Source organism: Lissotriton vulgaris, chromosome 11 (genome assembly GCF_964263255.1).
Source record: "Lissotriton vulgaris chromosome 11, aLisVul1.2, whole genome shotgun sequence".
Classification (NCBI taxonomy): domain Eukaryota; kingdom Metazoa; phylum Chordata; class Amphibia; order Caudata; family Salamandridae; genus Lissotriton; species Lissotriton vulgaris.
The window spans coordinates 362,991,287-363,015,046 of NC_141699.1; the positions used below are offsets into that span (position 1 = coordinate 362,991,287).

At 45.4% G+C, this 23,760-nt stretch overlaps 1 protein-coding gene across 1 annotated transcript in view; it reads left to right on the forward strand.

Annotated features, from left to right (window-relative positions):
• LOC147679783 (myoferlin-like) overlaps positions 1-23,760 on the forward strand; it is a 1,922,797-nt gene that overhangs the window by 56,209 nt on the left and 1,842,828 nt on the right. The window contains exons 3-4 of the mRNA XM_086942477.1: positions 11,685-11,776; positions 13,573-13,681. Of these exons, the coding sequence (XP_086798603.1) occupies positions 11,685-11,776; positions 13,573-13,681 (201 nt within the window). The remainder of the gene's footprint in view (positions 1-11,684; positions 11,777-13,572; positions 13,682-23,760) is intronic.

The following is a 23,760-nucleotide window of genomic DNA, read 5'->3' on the forward strand; positions in this document are numbered from 1 at the left end:
GTTCGCCATCCCATAAGTACTTCCATTCCGGCAACTGATATGGGTGCCACACTGGGTGTACAGATAGTCAAGAGGCTATCCCAGTTGCGATGCAGAGGGGCCACAGGTCCACCCGCAGCAGCAATCAACACCTCTGACAGTTGCAATAGATAGAGGCCTCATGCTTTCTAAAGGAGAGCCGCCTATCTTACTTTCAGCGCGGCGTCCTCAGGTCGGCAGTCCACGTGGACAGATGAGTTAAAGTCACGTACTCTTCTTGCCTGCGTTCAGCTCACCCTCCTCTCTTGTATTGCTTGTTAGATGAGTCCTGTCAAGAATAAGAAGAACGTGTGTCAAAGCTCTGATACTTTTCTGGAGCCTTGAGTTTACTGCGATCACGAAATCGTAGCGTTTCTCGGAGGGTTCCAGCGGTGGAGAACCTCCACAAGGTTTACCTTTCCGTTGCTGTTGTAGATTCATCCCATGTTTTTTAACAAACCCACAGTTTTGCCTGGCCTCCTTGTCTGTACTAGGTTTGCCAAGAGGAGGTTTAGGCGTCAGGCTCCCAAATTATTGATTTCTAAAGATGCATACATATCAGCAATAATTATAGGTAGCTCGCTTTTTTGGTTGACCAGTGTGACCGCTGCGAGCCTCTGGCGTATTGCCAGTGATGCTGCTTCGCCTTTAATATTAGATAGAATCATTGAGGACACCACGTGAACCTTTCTTATTAGTTTCATCCCCAAATCCAGTGCAGCAGCTGCCCTGAACTCGTTCTGTATTTGTTTTAACACATTCGGCATAACTGACTTGGGAGGAGTATCGTGACTAATGGTACAGACCGCTTCAAAGACTGTCCCACATGTGTTACGATCAGCTATCCTGGGAACCATACAGTGGGGTAAGCACATAGTAATATTCTGTACCTGTCTTGTGGTTCCTTATTAGGAAACACAGCTTCAATTTGGTTGATCTTTTGGGCGTTCCAAAATGGAATTTTCTCACAATTAGTGGGAGTTTTGCCCATAACTGAATGAACAATCACTGGACTTATGGTCGGCACTGCCGGCAACTGGGCTTGTCCTGGGAGGCCACGCCGTGCTGCACAGCCAACAAGGTGAGTGAAACATACTGTGTCAAGCGTCTATTTAGAGTAACTAGAGCAGTGTACAGTGCTTGTAAAAGATTTTGATTAGCAATGTCATGATCTGGTGTGTATCCAGGTAAAACAAAAAAAAAGTGTATCCAGGTAAAGCTGACCAGGTCGCCCTGTCATTACAGAGGGGACCCATGTGTACATGTGTAGCTACACGTGGGAGGGTGCATAAGAACCAAGTGTGGTGTTCCAATAAGACAAAAATATTTCCATTAGCGCATACCATCTATATAGATTTGGCGCTGGAGATGTCATGTATGTATGGAATATGTTAGTATCCCCATCCACAGCTTGAAAATGGACCCAAGAATAAAAGACTAGAAAGCGGTAAGCGCCATTAGCCTCAAATACGAAGATAAACGCACCACTTGCATTTTTTAGTCCATGATGAGTTACATGTGCATGGACAGCAGGCCAGTTGGGTACAGTTAACCGGAATCGCGACATGTTGTTTAGCCATAAGGAATACTGAAAGGGGTACAAAGTGCATCACAAAAATGGGTTTCCTTTTAAACTTTTCCGGCTTGAAAAAACCACAGAATTTGGTGCTCCCATAGCCCCGTGCAGAAATAATCCCCAACACCACAGACGTCTCCGGTGACAGGTTAAAGGGCTATTATGGACATGCACAAGTGCTACTTGGGAGACCCGTGAATAAGTACCAGACCAAACGTTGGTGGCCCCAAGTTGCAGAGATTCTGTTTTTGAACAGAACTATGCCTGGAATCACAGAACTTCAGTATGTTGAGACTGAGTCGCCATACTACATCAGTGCTTTTTCACACCAATCCAGACTAGCTCCTAGTGTCTCACCTGAACTCTTAACTTTCACAGAGTAGGAGGTAAGTTAGCACTCCAGAACACAACACTCTAGTCCCCTCAGGGAACCACAGTAACAGGTCATCACCTTTCATCGTCTCACTCGTGCTTGTCCATAATAAACTGAACCAGACACAAAACCAGTTTACACTATTTTTTTTTTTTTTTCAAAAGTTTTTATTTGCATCAAAGGAACACAGAGGCAACAATAAACATTTCATTTTTACAAAAGAAAAAAGAATATATAACAATTCTCAAAGGCTACATTAGATAATTATACAACATTACTTAGGCCGTAGCAGAAATATAGATAAGGACAAATAAACATAAATTTTAAGTAAAGATTATTGAGACATAAATAAACCCCATATTCTGTCAATTTTTCGTCTGGCCTGTAATCCCCTTGAATCCGCAATAGCGGTTTCCATACTATAGATTTCCTTGACTAGACTCCACCATTCCAAAACTATTGGTGTATTCTTTTGGATCCAAGCTCTAGCAATAATTAACCTTGCGCAAGTGATTAAGATATTCAAAAGATCTCTAAACATTTCACCCCCGTTGATGCCCACACAAACATCAGTGTGTGAAAGTGAGAAGGGTTGCTCAAGTCTATCAGAGATCACTTTAATTATTCCTTCCCAATATTCAATAAGATGAGGGCAAGAAAAAAACATGTGGACAATATCCGCACCACTCATATCGCATTTAGGGCATTTCGTTCTGTCAGAATAATTATTATTCGTTGCCCATTTGAGTATCCTTTCAGGGGTATGATATAATTGACAAACAGTTTTAAACATTTGCAATTTTAAGCTGGAAGATTGAACAGAAACATTAAGACTTTTAAGAGATGTAGTAATTAAATCAGTTGGAACACTCACTGCCAATTTCCTATTCCATTTCTCTGTTAAAGTAGTAACATCGCTGATCCTAAGATCAGACAAGAGCTTATATCCTAAGCTTATGATAGATTTATCTACACCTCTATAGATACAGTCCCATATCTCGGAATCTAATACTGCAGTGAGTTCTAATTTCTTCACCAAGAAGTCTTTAATCTGATAGTATTTAAACCTTGCCAGTTCAGGTATATTATAACAGTATTTCATTTTATCAAATGCCATAAAGCCCTGATGGTCATATAAATCACCCAAAAATCTAATACCGGAATTTAAAAACATTCGACAAGCTGGATCATGAAAAATAGTAGGGAAACCGGGATTGCCTCATAAAGGTGTTTTACAATGAAAAAGAGAGGTATTGCATTTAACCATAATAGATCGCCAGACACTCACGGTGTCCCGTATAGTCTTAAATTTAACCCTTTTAAAATAGTTGGGGTCATTCATCCTATAAAGAAACATATTAGCATCCAATCCTAGTAGGAACCTGTGAAAATATAAGCATTTATCCATAACCGTCAGACTGCATATCCGAGTCAGAAATGCTGACCAGTAATAAAATTTAAAGTCCGGAAACAGCAGTCCTCCTTGACTAAAGGGGAGTTTAAGCGATGATACGGCGCGCCGGGCTTTTTTATATCCCCATACAAAACTGCCAATGATACCTTCTAGTCTAATGAAGAAGGAATTATTGACCCGTAAAGGAATCGCTCGAAACAGATATAAAAATTTAGGCAGAATTTTCATTTTTATTAAATTTATTCGACCAATCATACTAATTGGCAATTTATGCCATTTCTTAAGTTGCATGGCGGTTTCTTTTAGTAAAGGTTCATAATTTAATCCTATGATAGAATCAATATCCGAGGAGATTTTAACACCTAAATAGGTGGCTGCACTACTTGTTCCAGAAATAGGGGTGGTTGGTTGATAATTCATGACAACCTGAGTTTTTGTGGTATTAAGTCTGTATCCAGAGATATAGCCATATGTACCTGCTTCTATTAGAATACCTTTCATAGTTTTAACAACATCTGGCGAAAAAACGGCAATATCATCAGCATATACAGTTATATCTAATTTATTTGAGCCATTAATAAAAGGGCAAATTAAAGTTTGACGTTGTAGGGCAATTAAAAAAGGTTCTATTGCAAGAGCAAAAAGCAGGGGTGATAAAGGACACCCCTGCCTTGTCCCCCTTTTAATGGAAAACAGAGAAGAGCATTTCCCCATATATGAGATCTTACCCATAGGATTATCATATATTGATTGGATCCATCGTAAAAGTTGACCTTTAATACCAAATGCCTGTAAAGCTGCCCACAGAAAACCCCACCCCACCCGGTCAAATGCTTTTTCTGCATCTAATAAAATCATACCGAGTGGGGTGAGTTTAGTCCGTGCTGCATCAATGGCCGATATAGCCATATTGATATGCGCTGTGGTGTCACGCTTAGGAATAAAACCATGTTGTTGGGGAGAAACAAGTTGGGACATGTATGGAGCTAATCTAGTAGCCAATATTTTGGCAAAGATTTTTGCGTCACTATTAATAAGTGAAATTGGCCTATAAGATCCCCTCTCTTGGGGTGCTTTGCCTTTTTTTAAAAAGAAAATAATTTGGGTTAAATTCCAAGATCTGGGTGCTTGTTGCCCTTTACCAATAGCACTAATCACATCAGAGAATAATGATATTAATTCTTCGATACAATATTTATAAAGTTCCAGAGGGATAAGATCTTCCCCTACGGCTTTGCCCATCGCTAATGATTAAATTGCCCCCCTAATTTCTAATGGCGTAATATCGGCCTCTAATTGAGCCGATTGTTCCGGCTCTAAATTATTGACTTTGTTTACATTAATATAGTTGTTAATGCAATCGTCTGAAATAGCTGCTTCCGGTGTATATAGAGTTTGATAGAAGGAAGCAAATTGTTGTAAAATCGATTTTGGATCACAAAATAATTGATTATTGTCCCCTTTAATTTCTTTAACCATATTAATAGATCGATCTTCCGCAACTTTGTAAGCCAAAAGTTTACCACTTTTATCTCCATTTTCATACTGATCTAACTGGTATTTTTTTAGTTTGTTGATGCTTTTACTCCTTAGAAGGTCTTTTATTGCAGCTTTAAGCGCAATTAGTTTGAAGTTTAATTCCTCTAGATTTGAAGCACCATTACAAATAGCATCAGATATCTGGAGTTCAATATCTCGGATTTCAGTGAGCCTTTGCTGATTTAAGGTTCGGAGTTCTTTGTTTTGTCGCCATATGTATTGCTGGGTAAATCCACGTATGCTGGCTTTACAAGAATCCCATACTATCCAGGGTGAACTGGAATGTATGTTAATATCAATAAACTCTTTTATATGCTCCTTAAGTTGATTTATAAACATCGTATCAGAAAATAAGTAGCGAGGAAATGAGAAAGAGCGGGAGGTAGCTTCCTCAGTTGTTAGTGCAAATGTTATAGAAATCGGGTTATGATCAGATGTCACCCTTGGGTGTATAGCCATTGAGCAATTACCAAGAATCAAGTCTGAAGCCCATATCATGTCTATACGTGAGCATACCTTATGTGCAGCAGAGTATAGCCGGCTATTTCAGGATTTAGAGTTCTCCATACATCTTTTAAAAGATGTATTGCTGCCAAATCCAGAATTGCAGCTCTGGTTTTCCTCATTCTTTGAAAGGCGTTTTTTCTAGTAATATCCAATTTATAATTCATTATACAATTAAAATCTCCTACCACAATATGCTCCCCCCCCCCCCCCCCCCCAGCCAAGTAGTTCCATATTAATCTGATCAAAAATTATAGGCTCATCTTGATTGGATGCATAAACTCCGCATATTGTAAATTTACAGTTTCCTAGCTTTATCTGCACTATCGCCCATCTGCCAGCTTTATCAGTTAGAGTCTTGATTATCTCACATTTCAATCCTTTATGTTTTAGAATCGCTACTCCCCGAATTGAAGCATTAAATTCAGTGCAAACTAAGGGATCATATCCTAATTGTTTGATCAGATATTTATCTTTATAAGCGATATGAGTTTCAGTAAGAACTACTATTTGCGGGTTATACATCCTAAGCTCCTCATAAACAAGACGGCGCTTTATTTTATTATTTAATCCTGACACATTCCAGGTTAAACACTTTATTAAATGCATTTCCAATTATATATTTCCTTATCCATGCGGCCACTATAAACAATCATCAGTGTCTTATAAAACGTCTTAATTTTTTTGTCATTTTTGTGTCCTTTGATGCATTTTTTACCCCAAGCCATTTCTTCCCTTTGCCCACCCCACACTCTGCTTCTCCCTCCCCCCACCCCGTGTTTACCTGCAGATCCCCCCATTCTGTTGACTGCCGTTCCCCTGGCAGTTGAGGAGCGGATAGGACGCTAATAGGGTCCAGTTTACACTATTTTTTAAAACTGTTGTGTTCTATTACTTAGCAACGGTGCTGCAATTAGAAGACATACAAAACCTAATAATGTAATCATCATCACCAATGAAATCCTACACATAAAAAGCCAGATCATGATTATTGGTGTATCTGCCTAAACCTAGCCTCACAATATTATACTACGATCTCTGGGATAGTGATGGGCCCCATATCTGGCATTTGCCGTTAGCTGGTCTGCGTCTCAGACTGGACAAAAGTGGTGCTCTAGTTCCGGGACTTCTTCTCTGCTGGAAATTCTCCTCTCTATTGTTAAAACGGCAAGTCTCGGCTTATATGATAAGAAATAGCCTACTCATAAACAGCACCTGGGTCTCTTCTGTTGTGGCTATGTGTTAGTGTCAGTCCACAGAGAATGACGGCACATTGTTGTTTGACCTTGTACGAAATGTTCAGACTGAATCTCAGCAGAAAAGCAGAATAATAAAACCTGTGCAGCCTATATCTAAAAAAACAGTATGGCACAAAAACAAGCTTGTTATTTTGTAGCATGTGCAAAGCAGAAGCAGCCTACAACATGTGCAGTGTGAATTGTTGGGCTAACATAAGGGAAAACCACAATGGGCCCTATCTGGGACACACAATTTGTAGGTTTATGCATTTCTAAAAAAACTCCTGACATCAACCATATAATCGGCAGTATAAAAAACACTACCTAGTTTGTGGATCACTTGTGCAAAATCCACCCACATCTTCACACTCCAAAAACCTAGAGAAATACCAATTTGGATAAAACCTTGGGAGGGATTTATTTCTCTGTGAAGAAGACTGAAGGAAACTACCATGTTTTGGGGTAAATACATGTCCTGTGCAGTATGATCTTCATCCAGCCATTTGGGGTGAGGGAGCTCTGGCCTTCCAGTGATTGAAGCATTAGGATGTGTAGATGATTAAAATATATGGCTGTAGAATGTTTCCATACAGCTCAGGGATGCGAGTTGAAAGACAGATACCCTAAACTTGGTTTCACTACACCCATTTTTGCGCAGAACCTGAATCCTTAAACACTCGTACATGTCTGATACCACCACTCTCTGGAGACCTATAGGAAAAAAGATGGAGGTCAAGCCTAGGCAGGGATATGTTCCTGCATGAGGGGAACTGGAGGGAATTACGATATTTTGGGAGAAACAATTGCTAAAAATCTGCCAAACATCATGCTCAAGAGCGTTCTACTGGCCAGTCAGTTAGAGCAAGGGAGATCCGGCTTGCCCTACTAGATTTTTTTAGACGGTGTAAAAATAGAGTACATATAGGCTCAATATTTGCTTATAATACTGTGTTTGAACAGTGAACCATAAAGCATAATTCTACCACAATTTTAGGATATGCTGTACTTTTTTTTTTTTTAAACCTTTATTATATCATTCACAAAAATTACAGGAGTAGACCTACAACCACAGGGGCCGGACACTGCATTTAGGAGATACGTATAAGAAGTTCAATAACACAGCTCTTCAGCCGGCAACCCTGAGGTCCAGCAGCGGTACAGGTTATATGTTGCATTGAACACAATGCTATTCATAAGGTTTTCATTTTGCCTTTAACCCCCCCCCCCCAACCCCCCCCTCTCCAGAGACAAGATAAAGAAGAAGATACAGGATATCCGGAGCCACACAATCGAAGATACAATAAAGGTGGGTAGGTGTAGGAAAGTAGTCGCGGACCAACTGAAAGGGACAGTAAAGACGCAATCGCTAGCGAGCTCAAGGAGGGTAAAGAACCGAACAACCGATCTCTCATCGCGGCCGCCCACCCTCAGACCCCGCCCACTTATACACTCCAGGATGAAACAGAAAGTACTGCTACCGGACACTGCAAGAAGAAGAAAGAGGCCATAGAACAAAACAAAGGCAAAATAACAAACCCCCCCCCCACACCCTCCACCCTGCACCCCTGCAATGGCTACGGCCTACCCCACTAGCAGCGAGCCTGTCGCCCATAGGAATACCCTAAAAAGAGAGAAAAGAAAGCAAGAAAGAGGGGCCATAGAACAAAACAAAGGCAAAATAACAACCCCCCCCCCACCCTGCACCCCTGCAATGGCTACGGCCTAACCCACTAGCAGCGTGCCTGTCGCCCAGAAACATCCCTAAAAGAGAAGAAAAGCGGAGAAGGAGAGATAAAAACACACTCCCGGACTCCTTTACCCCCCACCAGATGTAACCACCCCGGAACATGGTCAAAATAGAATGCAGCGAAATATAAAAGCAATCCGGGGAAGTATGATACACACCACCCGACTCTCGTACATTACAGGTCACAATCCCAGCAGCGATAAAATATTATGCCAAACCCAAAAATGACACAAGTTAACCCTGGCCGGTACGATTATTAACCAGAGCACCTATAATCCAGACCACAACAACAGTGAAAGCAGCAGAGTGTTAATCAAAGTTCAAGTCAGTACGAACAAGTCGAAAAAAGGATAAAAGTGCGCGGCATCCACAAAGCAAGTGAGGAAAAGCGTGGAAGAATAATGAAGCTCTCCGATAACCACATGTGGTCCTGTTGAGGCACTCAAGGTTGTCCATGGCGATGTTCAGTGGGTTATGGCTCAGGCAGGGGAAGCTAACAGTGTTCACGGGCGCGCAAACCATCCTGTAGGGATCAGCAGCGCACACGGAGTCTGGCTTCAGAACAGGGTCCTCGAAGTTGAGCCCACAATGTTCCATGGGTAGTACCGCTGGCTGAAATAATGCCGAAAAGTCGCCGTCCGGTCTCCGGCAGATATTGTCCACTGTTGCAGACAGTGACTGGTATTGGACGATGATCTGTGAGTGGAGCGCCCCAATGGCCGCCATTACAGCTTGCGGTGATGGTGTGCCTTCTGTCCCCTCCATCTCCTCTCACGAAGCGACAGAGCAGGATATGAACCCCGGAGGTCGACTACTCCGGGGTAGCAGGCGCAACCGGAGCAGACAACAACAATGGGCGCCCTCACCTCACGATTTCTACACCTTCGCCGCTAGTCAGGGCTCCGGTCCGTCACCCCCGGGAGGCTTACAGTGTCTCCGGGCGTCGGATACAGGACCGCAGCAACCGAAGAGCCACGCTGCGGCGTCTGCGGTGTAGACAGGATATTAAATCGCCATTGGAAACAAGTAAAGTGTGTCTCCGTTCGAGAGACCGGACGTAGCCCAAAGTCCACAGCCGATGTTGTTCAACTCCAGCCCGGGTGGGTTGGAAATTGAGGCCCCGGCTTCCACACTGAGTTAGGCCGAGAATGAAAAACGGCGTATCTTCGTCACCCGATAAGTTAAAAAGTTCGGGATTGCACCTTCAGAGTCAGTAACTCCTCGCGTACACGGGAGTCAGGTGTAAAAGCAGGATAAATTGCAGGATATACGAGCTGCTGGCGGAGGTCGGCGGAGCCGGGAGCTTATGCGGCCATCTTGTTTTCCTGCGTAGCTCCTCCTCGATATGCGGTACTTTTACATAATTAATTGTGCAGACTACATTTTCCCTAGAAATGTTTTTGATATTGCTGGACTCTAGACGTTCAGGTCAACAATTGTTTGGTTATTCTGGGATTTATATTTGTCCATTTGAGAAGTACAAAAAAATATTTAGTCAATTCATTTAAAAAAAGAAAATATCACATTTTTCATTATAGCTTCAAACTGCAATTTATTTATTTATAAAGTTTTATATAGTGCGAACATGGACCCGAAGGATATCAGAGCGCTTTACAAGTAATGATAAATTTATGCTGGGTTTGCACCAATACATAGCCCCTAAATGTGCAGATAAAAGCATGCTTTTTCTATTGGTGCAGAAAGAATAAAAAGGTACACTGGCTTGGAAACCTCATGCTGTTTGTTTTATGATAGTACAAAAGGGGGTGGTGATGGACGGAGCATCTGAATCAATCAAACACTCACACCCAGTCAAAAGATCTGGGTTTAATCCATCACCGTTCTTTAGCCCACTCTGCCACCCCAGTTCAGACATGGCTATATGCAAATCAGTCTGACCCTGTGCCTCATGGGAACAGTCCAGCCCGAACTGCCAAGCCATGTCTTCCCTGGACCGGAAACAAGCTTCCGAGGATCGGTTTCTGGCATTCCAGCCGTCTTCAGCCCGGCTTGCTTGAATCCAGTGGCAAAGTGAGCAAGGGACTCTCGTCTGAGCATACCCTGCCACACTTATGGCGGCCAAAAGCAGTACAAAAGGGGGTGGTGACGGACGGAGCATCTGAATCAATCGTACACTCAAACCCAGTCAAAAGATCTGGGTTTAATCCATCACCGTTCTTTAGCCCACTCTGCCACCCCAGTTCAGACATGGCTATATGCAAATCAGTCTGACCCTGTGCCTCATGGGAGCAGTCCAGCCCAAACTGCCAAGCCATGTCTTCCTTGGACCGGAAATAAGCTTCCGAGGACCGGTTTCTGGCATTCCAGCCATCTTCAGCCCGGCTTGCTTGAATCCAGTGGCAAAGTGAGCAAGGGACTCACTTCTGAGCATACCCTTTGTTTTATGATAAGCACTTGCACTGAGGTGTGCAAATACCACAGCAGTGAGTGTATTAATGCCATTACAATATACTGCAAAGTAAAAAAAATGCACAAGCTTATGACCACCCATATTTAGCAGCAGTCTTTTTTTTGTCTTCAATAAGATTGCTGTATTGTGTGTGTTTTATTGTAGATTGGTTATTGTTGAATATGAAAGCAAGAATGAGCTAATTAGTGAGTGAAAGGGTCTATGAGTGCAAGGATGAACAACAGGGATTATGTAAGTTGTTAAGTGCCTAAACCGTGACATTCACTTATACGTACAACAGGATTGCATTGCCAATCATTGCCCAGTTTGGCTGGTTGTCACTTCCTCTACCCATTGATTTGAGTTCAAATGTCATATGACTGCTTTGTAATAATAAATTGATAGTTGATAATTTTCTAAAATTGTAGTTATTTGTAACAAGTGTAATTTAAATAACAAACCAGACAGCTGTTAAAGGGACATCTGGGTGTTGATCAGTGAGGATGCCAGCCTGGTTGAAGGGAGGACGTAGGCAAAAAGCATGTGCCACCATTATTTTTAGCTATTTGTCGAGTGGCATGATAAGGAAATGTATCTTAATCTGCTGTGCAGCTAGTAGTGGGAGATCTGCAGGATGATTGAGGATAGTTCATTTTGGTGACTACGAAAACCAAGTAGTTGTGGGAGCTCATGTCTCTGCCTCTGACCTTTTTATTGGTCTGCAGTATTTGATGGATGGGTCTCTCAGGCCTAGATGAAAGAGTATCCAGCCTGACCGCACACCTTTGCCCCGGTAGTGCCCATCCGAGAGGAATCATCCTCTGTAACAGACACCCATTCACCTAAAAATTTCTTTCCTTTTCAGACATTGGAATGGGACCTTGCTGGGATCCATCTGGACAGCACCTCTTTTATCGATCTCCAAGTCCGAGATGCAGGAGAACTTGCCAGAGATGGGTATGGCGGGCAGTGGTACAGGGTGTGGGGGAATTTTGATATGAGCGGGTGGCATAGCTCACAAGAAGAGGGAGCAGTCAAACAGTGGGGAAGAGGGTGTACAGGGAGATGGAAAGCTGTGCAAAAAAAGCTGAAAGGTTATTTTTCCTATACTGTAAATGTCCAGTCTGTGAATGGAGCTTCGACAAGAACCCCGATTGCTTCTATGAAGGAATATGTCAGGATGTTATTGGGCTGTAAACTATCTAAATTTTCAACATATGTTTGGTACCTGGTGTTAATGTTCTCTTAATTTGAAAGTGGAGGTTTTTTTTTTGTTTCTGAAGGAACTTGCTGTACTTCCTCTAAAATATGATCCACACATGCTAACCAGTTCATTTGTTATGAAAATGAGTTTGATAGATTTAATTATGGCTATATTAACAGTTGAGAATCATCTGTAATTCTCTAGACAATGGATGTTGTGGATTATTATCCCTTTTTGTGTCTATTTGAAGTCCGTAATCTAGAGTTAAAATACAGGGACCGCAGAGAAAGCTCGTGCAATTCTTCCAAACATGTAATAAAGATGTTGAGGCACCTCTTTTTAAAAAAATATTTGGGACTTGTTTTTGTTGAGTAGTGTATTGCTTCAGGAGGCGCATATTAGCTCCGTTCATTAGTAAACTCAGTAATAGTTGTGAAAGAGAAATGGCCTTTATCATGCCTGTTGTAACCTGCCTCTCATATTATGCTGGTCAGCACTGCCAAGATTGGTAATGTATGCAGTAAAATCTAAACCCATTACTAAATGTTTTCTTTTTCAGAAAAAGATTTTATTGTGTTGTTGAAAAAAGCATGACAAGCACAGCTCCCCGGGAACCGGAGGAACTGTGAGCATTAGAGTAATAATCACATTTAGGCAATTCAAACAACAGTTTAAGATAAAATAATTTTTTCTACGTCCCCCATCCCCTCTCCCTCCTACCCCCCCTACCCAGGACCCCCCTCCCGCCCCCTGCACAGCGTCTAGGTAGTCCATAAACAAGAATCACATCAGGAAACATTCAGTGTGTATTCCTCATCACCTGGGATCAGTGTCTAAATGACTTTCTTCAGGTTCATCATGTGTTGGCGGAGCCAGCCACAGTCCTATAATAATCTGCCCATCTCTTCCAAATCTTATGATGCTTCCGAGGGCAGCCCCTGGCTTCAAAAATCGGGCGCTCCAGTCCCATGTAGAAGTCTAGTCTCCGTTTCCACACTCCCACCAGGGGGGCCCTGGGGTCCTTCGAGGCTCGGGCCACATCTCTCTTGGCCACCGTGAGGCCCAACAGCAACAGATGTCGTTTATAGATATTACCCCCCACGTGTTCCAGAACATGGAGAAGACCCAGCTGTGGCGAGCGGGGGAGCTCCCATCCCAACACCTCAGACAGGCAGTCCCACACCCCGACCAAAACCTCCGTAGCCCGTCACACGACCATTACTAAATGTTTTGATTAGTTATCATTATTTCTGAATTTTTTTCCAAGATAAATAGTAAGCGTACCTTTTGCCTTTTCTTTCTAATGGTACTAAACGTTATCTATCATGAGTAGAGTGGACATTGTCCATGGAAGGGTTAGAGTTGACAACACCAATAGACACCTAAATATAATCCCTTGACTTCTAAACGAAGGGCTATTATTGACTTGCAAATGAAGATATCGCTTGATAATAAATCACTGAAAGACTGGGCCTTTAAAATGCCTTCATAATCTAAGAGTGAAAATTTAATTTGCTTGCCCATAAAATTACCTTTTCTTAATCTACAGGGTGTTGGGTTCCAGTACAGTACATCTGAAATCACTGGTCGCAGATCCGCTGGTGCCACTGTCACTGACTGACCTAGTTCTGCTAGACAGCTCTCATCTGCCAACAGAGGTCAGTGAATGAAGAACACTTTAAGACAGGAAAAGATGGACAGGAAAAGATGTGTGGGCTATGAGTCAGAAAGGAATATGAGCTGCGGGATAAAACAAGGAGACATGGATGAATGAAAGGCAGAGGGAATAGGAGGCGAGTGAAGAAAAGGAGGGAAAGTGGACAAGATTAGGTGAGTCAAAATCTGAAAATGAATGGCTGGTGGAAAATAGGCAATAGAGGTCACAGGAAGAGGAGGAGTGTGGAACAGTAGAATGGAAAGGAGGGTTGATGAGGAAAAAGGTGATGGTAGAAAGGAATAAATAAAGGGTGTTGGGGAAATGGAGAGGAAGAAAAGAAAAGGGAGGAAAGGTCTAGGAACACTAAGGTTTACTACCAGAAGACCAATGTTTTTATATTGGTTTACTACCAGAAGACCAACATTTTTATATCGACTTGGCAGATTGTTGAAGAACAAATGTATGCTACCAGAATATTATTAAAGTAAGAGCAGGTTTATTGTACTTCACTACACATTCCTTTACCTTTTTTCCTAAACCATTTAATGATATTTTACAACATCAGTATACAATTTACAACTTAAGATCAGAGGATAGCTTAATAAATGTGATAGAAATCATGCCCTTGGAGCAGACCTTTGATGTGATGAGGCAAGTTATTCACGAGAAAGCTTCTCATCACATATGTGATTTTATGCCTATATCACTGAAATGTGGAATTACTTTAGCCATGCTCTGCTGATTTTATTATGCTTATGCAGGACCTCCTTGCTTTATACATTGCATATTCAATTAAGGAGCACCTTTCATTTCTCTTAACCACTACTGGAGGTATTTGTGTGCAGTATCAGATCTCCAATATTTATTTTGGCAAGTTGTAGACCAATAAACATATATTCCCCTATTGAATCCCCTTTTTATGACCATGAAAGGGGAAGAGTTATATGCCAACACAGGACAGTTGATAGGACTGTAAGATCACCAGCTAGTATGGCTGGATAATCCCACAGCTCCACATAACAAATAGGAGATCTTCAGTGTGTGTCCGTTGTTTAGGCAGGTTCGAGGCATGTGGGCTGCTGAATTCATATCTGTGCATAGATCGCCGCCTAGTGTTGGGTCCGGATAATTGCACATTGTTGTCCTGGAAGAGTCTTCGAAGTATCACGAGATAGGTGGCTCCTCCCCTGGACTACAGTGCGCATGGGCATCGCCTCCATCCCCAGATTGTTTTTTTCCGCCATTGGGTTCGGATGTGTGTCGGTTCCCTCTGTCGGAACCGATAGTTGTTAACTCACTTAACTCGAGACCAAAAGGTCTTTAGGCTTGGCGCCGGTATCGTTTTCGTTCGGGTTTACTGTTTTCTCCAGCTCCGAACTCTCGCTGCCCTTCCGCGTGCTCTCGGCGCGGACGGGCCCACACGACGCTCCGGCCATGGAACGGACTCCGTTTAAACGGTGCCCGGTCTGCAACGCGAAGTACTCGCACCTCGACGTGCACCCAGTGTGCAACACCTGTCTGTCGCCGGACCACAACGAGGCCAGGTGCATGGCCTGCTCGAAGTTCCGGTGCAAGAAGACCCTCAAGATTCGTCGGGCTGCGAGACTCCAGGCCAAACTGTCTGCGCCCCCGCCGGACAACATCTTCGAGGAAGACGTCGGAGGCGACGATGTCCAGCAGGTTTCGGACTCTAGCCCTGCGTCCGAGGGGGAGGCCTACGACGCAGGGGACGAGGAGTTTGACGAAGCCGACGACGAGGTAGGGGACGACGATACGGCCATTGCCACCGTGGGGGATAGCTCTGAGGACGAGCAACCCCGGACTGACTCAGGGGTCGACCCCCTTCCTGCGGCCCAGGTCGAGGGATCGCCTTCGGGCCTTACCCAAGACCCTGTTCTAAGTCCAGCAGCCCCGCCTACGAGCCCGGCCACGGACATTTTGGAGGTGCCACTCACTTTTTCAAAAACGAAAGTGAAGCCTTCGGGTTCAACAGCTCCGGCTTCGAAACCGAAAGTGAAAGCCGTACAGAAGGCTCTGGAGGCGTCAAAACCTAAGAAATCCAAAATGGCCGACATGGACAGTCCAGCCAAGATGGCCGACCCGAAGGCATCTGGGTCGGTGCCGAAAGCAAAGTCGTCCGACGCGGCTGCGTCGGCGCCGAAGATGGTCGCGGTCGACGACCCGAAGAAGGCTTCAAAGAAGCGTCAAGGCGATCCCAAAGCTCAGGCTTCCCCGGCCCCGGCCGCCGGAGCCAAGGAGGGTACCGCGTCGACTCCAAAGACACTGCCTCTCGCCGACACAACTCCCAAATCAGGGAAATCAAGCGATACGGTCTCTCCCTCTCCAGCCCTCTCGAAGAAGGTCCAGGAGTCCCTGCAACGGATTCGAAAGGCCGCGGAGCTTCCAGACCCAGAGGCTGGAGTGTCGAAGCCCGCGCAGAAGCCGTCCAAGGCGCACACGCCTATCCGCTTCACCCTACCGCCGAAGTCGACGCCGAAGGCCTTCGCTCCGAAGCAGGTGGCTGGGGTGCCCTCGAAGGAGGTGTCGACGCCCAAAGCGTCTCCGGTGGTGGCTAAACCTCGGCTCCAACCACTCGCGGAGGAAGAACGTCGTGAAGTCATCATCGACGCCAATACTGGGAAACTGTCCCTCCTCAAGAGAAAAATCACCACAGAGCCGGTGCTGGAACACTTTCGCATTCCTCTAAAAAACAAAAGGGACTCTGCGGGTACTTCAGCGCCTCCGGCGCCGGCATCCCCAAGTGACCTGCCGCGTTCCCCAACTCGCTCTACCGCGGGGGATGACGACGAGGAAGAGGTCGAGTACAACTATCCGGCGTACTCGGATCCGGAGGAGGAACATGAACCTTGGTCTGCCGGAGGCGACCCCGAGGACCCGCAGTCGGGTCAGGAACCACATCTCTTTGCGCCAAAAACTTCGCCAACGGAGGACTCTGCTGCCTTCAACGCGCTAATCGAGAGAGCTGCAGCTAACCACGATGTCGAGCTGCACTCCGATCCTGTGGATGTAGACTTTTTGTTTGACGCTTTCTCTGTGGCCGAAAAGTCAATCAAAACTTTGCCAATGCTCAAGGGAGTGCTCAAGCACGCGCAGGAGGTCTTCAAGGAGCCCACTCGGGCACGTGTTATCAATCCACGCATTGATAAAAAATATAAGGCGGCGCCCTCGGATCCCACATATATCAAGGGACACTTGCCACTAGACTCTTTGGTCGTTTCCAACGCTCGCAAGAGGGCGAACTCACAGACTGGTGACGCTCCTCCCCCAGACAAAGAGTTGAAAATATTTGAGGCCTCAGGGAAGCGCATTGCTGCACAGGCAGCTAACATTTGGCGCATCTCGAACACTCAGGCCCTACTCGCACGCTACGATAGGGCTCATTATGACACCCTAGAGGCACTACTGCAGCACTTGCCTGACCAGTACAAGGAGGCAGGGGAGATGTTAATTCAAGAGGGAAAGCTCATCACAAACGCTTCCATAAAATGTGCGCTAGATGTGGCTGATACGGCATCCAGGGCGATCAACACTAGTGTGTTGCTCAGAAGGCATGCATGGCTTAGGATTTCAGGGTTTAAACCTGATATACAAACGACCATCCTGAACCAGACGGTTAATCCTGACCATTTGTTTGGCCCTGAGGTGGATGTGACGCTTGAGAAAATGAAAAAAGATACAGACACGGCTAAGTCTATGGGGGCCCTTCAATCTCAGCAGTTTCGGGGTGGCTCCTTTCGCCGCTCCAATACCAGAGGCACCTCAAGGGGTCAGGCATCGCAATCCACTCAGTACTACAAAGGCAATACCCAAACCTCATACACCAACAAGGGTAGAGGTGGCTACAGAGGCAACAACATCAAAGGCAGGGGACATGGAAACAACAGCTCCAGGTCCACCGCCGCCAACAAGCAGTGACGCCTTGTCACTGCCCCCCGACCACACAACACCGGTCGGGGGGAGACTCCAGCAGTTCCTGCCCGCGTGGAGATCCATCACCACGGACAGGTGGGTCAAGTCTCTTATCCAGTACGGTTACTGTCTGGAACTTACCTCCACTCCACCGAACATACCTCCAAGAAGCCGTCCTATGTCCGGCGAGCACTTGCTCTTGTTGCAGCAGGAAGTTCAGGTCATGCTGCAAAAAGGCGCAATAGAGCTCGTCCCACTGCAGGAAAGGGGTACAGGAGTTTACTCTCTGTACTTTCTAATCCCCAAAAAGGACGGTTCCCTGCGGCCCATTCTGGACCTCAGGCCCCTCAACTGGTGCATTCTCTCGGAGCATTTCCATATGCTCACGTTGCAGCAGGTGCTCCCTCTGCTTCAACAGGGGGACTTCCTGGCTACGTTGGATCTGAAAGACGCATACTTTCATATCCCCCTGCATCCTTCCCACAGGAAGTATCTCAGATTCACGATCCAAAACCAGCACTACCAGTTCAGGGTTCTGCCGTTCGGAGTCACCACAGCGCCAAGGGTCCTTACGAAGTGCCTGGCGACTGAGGCGGCGCATCTGCGACGCCAGAACGTCCACGTTTACCCTTACCTGGACGACTGGCTCATTCAAGCAAAAACAGAACAACAGTGCGCCGACCACGTGTCCCGCACCATTCATCTCCTGCACGATCTGGGATTCTCTCTGAACTACCCGAAATCCCATCTCCAGCCCGCCCATGTACGACAGTATCTGGGCGCGACAATAAACACTCTGGCAGCCACTGCGCAGCCAAATTCAGTGAGAATCGCCAGTATCCAAACGCTAATCCAACGATTCAGACCTCAACACTCGCTTCCAGCGAAGGTGTTCATGCAGTTGATAGGCATGATGGCCTCCTGCATCTCCATTGTCCCGCACGCGAGGCTACATATGCGTCCGCTTCAGGAGTGCCTGGCACGTCAGTGGACTCAGGCTCATGGGCAACTGACAGACCTAGTGTTGGTGAGCGGTCGGGCATACAACTCTCTGCATTGGTGGAATCCACAAAACCTTTGCAAGGGCCGACCATTCCAGGAGCCTGTACCGCAGATTATCCTGACAACGGACGTTTCTCCCCAGGGATGGGGAGCGCATGTACTCCACTACACGGTGCAGGGACTATGGACACTACAGCAAAGGAAGATGCACATCAATGTGTTGGAACTGATGGCAATCTTCATGGACTTAAAGGCATTCAAAGTACATCTGTGCAACAAGGTCGTGTTGATCCGGACGGACAACATGACAGCCATGTACTACATTCAGAAGCAGGGAGGCACACACTCTCCGCAGCTGTCTCATCTGGCTCAGAGCATGTGGAAGTGGGCCATTCAGAGGAACATCTTCCTCATGGCGGAGCATCTCCCGGGCAAGGACAACCAGATGGCGGACCTGCTCAGCAGGCACAGCCATCAAATGCACGAGTGGGAGATACATCCATCAGTACTCCAACCGTACTTCCAAAGGTGGGGTCATCCAGAGATAGACCTGTTCGCCACAAAGGAGAACGCAAAATGCCAAAGCTTCGCCGCCAGATTCCCACACCCGCAATCACAGGGCAATGCGATGTGGATGAACTGGTCAGGCAGATTTGCGTACGCTTTTCCCCCAGCACCTCTGATACAGCTGGTGGCACGCAAGCTCAGGCAGCACTCGATGACTCTCATCCTGGTTGCTCCGACGTGGGCTCGCCAACCATGGTACACCACGTTTCTAGAACTGTCCGTGGTACCGCATCAAAGGCTTCATCTCACCCCCAGCCTTCTGACGCAGAGCCATGGCGACATTCAGCACCCAGATCCGCAACAGCTCAACCTGGCGATCTGGCTCCTGAAGTCCTAGAGTTTGGCTACCTCAATCTTCCTCCCGATTGCATGAACATCATTCGGGAGGCAAGGAAGCCCACTACTAGAGCTTGTTATGCGGCTAAATGGAAGAGGTTTGTCATTTACTGTGTTAACCACAATATTGACCCGCTAGATGCTTCCATTCAAAACATCATTTGTTACCTGTTCCACCTGTATCAATGCAATTTGGCGTACTCTTCCATCCGCATTCACCTGTCTGCTATGGCAGCATACCTTCAAAACAGGCAACACCTGTCACTTTTTAGGGTTCCTGCTATCAAGGCTTTTCTGGAAGGACTCAAAAGAGTCATTCCGCCAAGGACCCCACCAGCTCCAGAGTGGAACCTCAATGTGGTTCTTACGAGACTGATGGGTCCTCCCTTCGAGCCACTGCACTCTTGTGAGCTACAGTTTCTGACTTGGAAGGTTGCTTTCTTAGTAGCAAGTACATCGCTACGGAGGGTTAGCGAGCTGCAGGCGCTCACAATCCAAGAACCTTTCTTCCAGGTACATGCTAACAGGGTTGTGCTCCGCACTAACCCTAAATTCTTACCCAAGGTTGTGTCTCAATTCCATATGAACCAGACAATTGAGTTGCCGGTGTTTTTCCAAAACCCAGAGACGCTGGCGGAGCGGATGCTCCACACCCTTGACGTTAAAAGGGCCTTGATGTACTATGTGGACAGGACAAAAGATTTTCGCAAAACCAAGCAGCTTTTCGTTGCTTTTGCCTCACACCACAAGGGAAACGCTATCTCCAAAGCTGGGATCGCTAGGTGGATTGTGAAATGCATTCAAATCTGTTACGCTAAAGCTAAACGCACTCTCACTATCCCACCAAGAGCCCACTCCACCAGGAAGTTAGGGGCCTCTATGGCTTTCCTAGGTAACATTCCCTTAGAAGATATTTGTAGAGCAGCCACATGGTCTACCACACATACTTTCACTAAACATTACTGTGTAGACGTGCACTCCAAACAGCAGGCAGCTGTTGGTCAGGCTGTTCTCAAGACACTTTTTCAGACTGCTGCAGCTGGCACGGGCGGCCGCCGTTAATGGAGGGACTGCTATGTATTCTATGCACAGATATGAATTCAGCAGCCCACATGCCTCGAACTGCAAATGCTACTTACCAGTATGCATCTGTTCTTGGCATGTAGGGCTGCTGACATTCATATCGCCCACCCTCCTCCCCGGCGCCTGTAGCAGCTGCAGTCTTCGTATATATATATGCTCAATAGCATGGTCATCACTCACATACTTCACTCCATCTCTGCCAATGGCTAAAAACAATCTGGGGATGGAGGCGATGCCCATGCGCACTGTAGTCCAGGGGAGGAGCCACCTATCTCGTGATACTTCGAAGACTCTTCCAGGACAACAATGTGCAATCATCCGGACCCAACACTAGGCGGCGATCTATGCACAGATATGAATGTCAGCAGCCCTACATGCCAAGAACAGATGCATACTGGTAAGTAGCATTTGCATTAGGGGCAGTGCCTCTGCTCATCTTCCGTAGGAAATCTGGCTAGTAATAAACTCAGTGGACATATTTAATTTGGCTTGGATGCAATTTAGCAAAGATGTTATGTTATGTCCTGCTCACAGACTGCCATTTGGACTTCCCATCAGTGTTCGTCTGTTGGACCGAGCTCCTTCTACCTGCTAGCCTAAGTGCCAGGAACATGTCCAGTGCTTTAGTAACCAGGGTAGAATAGTTTCTAGTTTACTCATAATCAGTTTAACTTCAAGAGGGTTAAACTCTGGAAATGAGGTCTCGTCTGGAACTTAACATTTAATATGGTCCCCTAACAGGAAACTCCTAGTTTGGAAATACCTATGTAATCCCAGTGTCTGAAGCCAGGAGATGGACAGTTAAGTCAGCAAGGTCCTTGTCCATAAGGGCTTCTCGTGGTCAACGTATGGTCCCACCGAACCCAGTGGAGACCTTTATTCTGACAGTCCAGTACTAACTTTGGGACTGGGGTCAAGGATGTGTCTGCAAAACCACCTTACAACATGGATGTAAGGGTCATCCCTTGAGAACTGGTACGTTCTAAACTGGTGGCAGGGTCATCTACAAGCTGTGATGACTAATAGAATAGTTGTACAAACAAAGAGAGAAAGGGAGTTGGTTGTGTAGCCACTCTTGGTCCCCTCAAAGTAAATCAATAAACAAAGAAAGAATGATTCCAAATGGAAAGCATAACCTGAGGAGTCACGGAGTGTGTTTTAAGAAGAACCCTCACTCACCAACCTAGTTTTTGACATGCTTCATCATAGGGTTCCCACCCGAGGTGCCGAGTGCCTTTTGGGTGTGCTACGACATCTGATTACAGCGAAGCATGTTTGTTGGATTGTGCAGGGAGTGAGAAACCTTAAGAGTTTATAATTACCTTTACTTGCTCCTAAAAACTTTTAATAGTGGAGAAGTAAGGTAAGGTTAAACGGTGGTAAGTGTGGATGTTACAACTGACTTTATTGACCAATAACATCCAAAGTGAATCAATAGTGGCCAGTCTACATGTTTCAGCCTCCTCACGCAATTAGCAAGTCTTTCGTCAGGACCAGGAGAGCCATGGGGGTATGCACGCGCTAAGGTGCACCCTCACCTTTGGCCGGCTTTACCATTAACTTAAGGTTTTGGGCCTTCAGTGTTGTCTGAAGGTGAAAGGATCTGAAAGAAAAAGCACACTTCAAAGTACTTACGCCATTAGTTACATTGACCATGGCGCTTTAACGGAAAAGGTGCGGTGGCATAAATCCTGTTCTATGTTCTATTCAACTGTGGACTCAACAGGCTATGAAGCCTCTTGTGACGGTCGTAAAGTGCATAGATTAAAGCACTATTCATTCATTCATCCTGGAAAATGCATATTTGTACATAGTCCTGCTTACATTCAGCAGTTTATTTAGTGTATTGTGTTGCTACACAATTCAAAAGCCACTCGTGAAGGATGTGGTTTTAGTAATTTCATTGAGATTAAGAGGGATGGTAATTACCAAAGCTGAGTCAGTAGGGAAAGACTAGTGAAAATTAAAACATGAGGGAGAAACAAGGAAGCAAGGCTCACTCAGTTACAGAAGGAGTAGTGCCCCGAGGGTCCAGTCGGTGGGTGGTGGACTATTGTCACACACTGCAATGGAGGGTAAAAACGTATTTTAGATACAAGTGGAACGAGCGATAAGTAAAGAGAATATCTCAGTTGCAGGAACATCCAGTCGGGGATACTCACTACGCCAAATCCAAGCGCCCACTTAACACCTGGTTACACCCCGATCAGGGACCCCATGGATGTGGGGGAGTCCCTGTCTGGCGTATTTATGCTGCCAAAATTGTGTTCAGAGGTAAGGCACATCATCATGCAATGCGTGACCCCATACACGTGATCATGTCAGCGTGTGAGTGCCACGATTTGCACGAAAAGGCTGAAACATTAACCCTATTGGGGAGTAGTCAATTGTGAACTTTATTCAGCACATAGTGGCAGACGAAGGTACAGGCTACGAGCACAAAGGTGCTGTGTATTAAAATCGTACATTGTGTGTGAATTGTACAACAAATAAATGTCAGATAGGGTAGAGGAGCCACTCATCAGTGTAGGCAGGATGTCTGAGATAAAGAATCGGAGAAGTATGATCATTCTATGTGTGGAAGTAGATCATTAGTAGATCTGTGGGGAAATCGCCACAGTGGAATGCGCTTATCCTTTATTATTAGGGTTGTTGCATGTCCTGCCAATCACTCTTTGCTCACACCATGTAATCTTAACAATACTGCCTGCATAAGCAAGGTAAAGCTATGTGAAAAATTCAAGTGCAGGATGGTTCCACTGCATGATGGGAGCTAGGTTCAGGAAATTGGCAGTAGTGTCTTGCTTCCTATTGGTAAAATCCGCAGTAGGTTGTGAAACGGAGGGGATAGTTCCAGTGGTGAAGAATCAGAGGCGGGTGGCTGAGATACAGCTTATTTCCGCATAACAGAATTCTATGGAATATTATCATTTAGCCCATGTTCGTGTGTAGAAAGCCTGTAAATCCAGCGCTGTTCTTTTTCAAACAAGAGTTTGGAGGTATTGAAGATGGATTTAACCTGTTCGATTATGGTCCATTTCATATCATTGGTTGTGTGGTTGTTCCTCAGGAAGTGTTCTGTAATGCGAGTCGTGTTTTTCTTGCATCGAATGTTGCTCCTATGCTCATAAATGCGCTGCTTCACTTTCCTACTGGTCATAC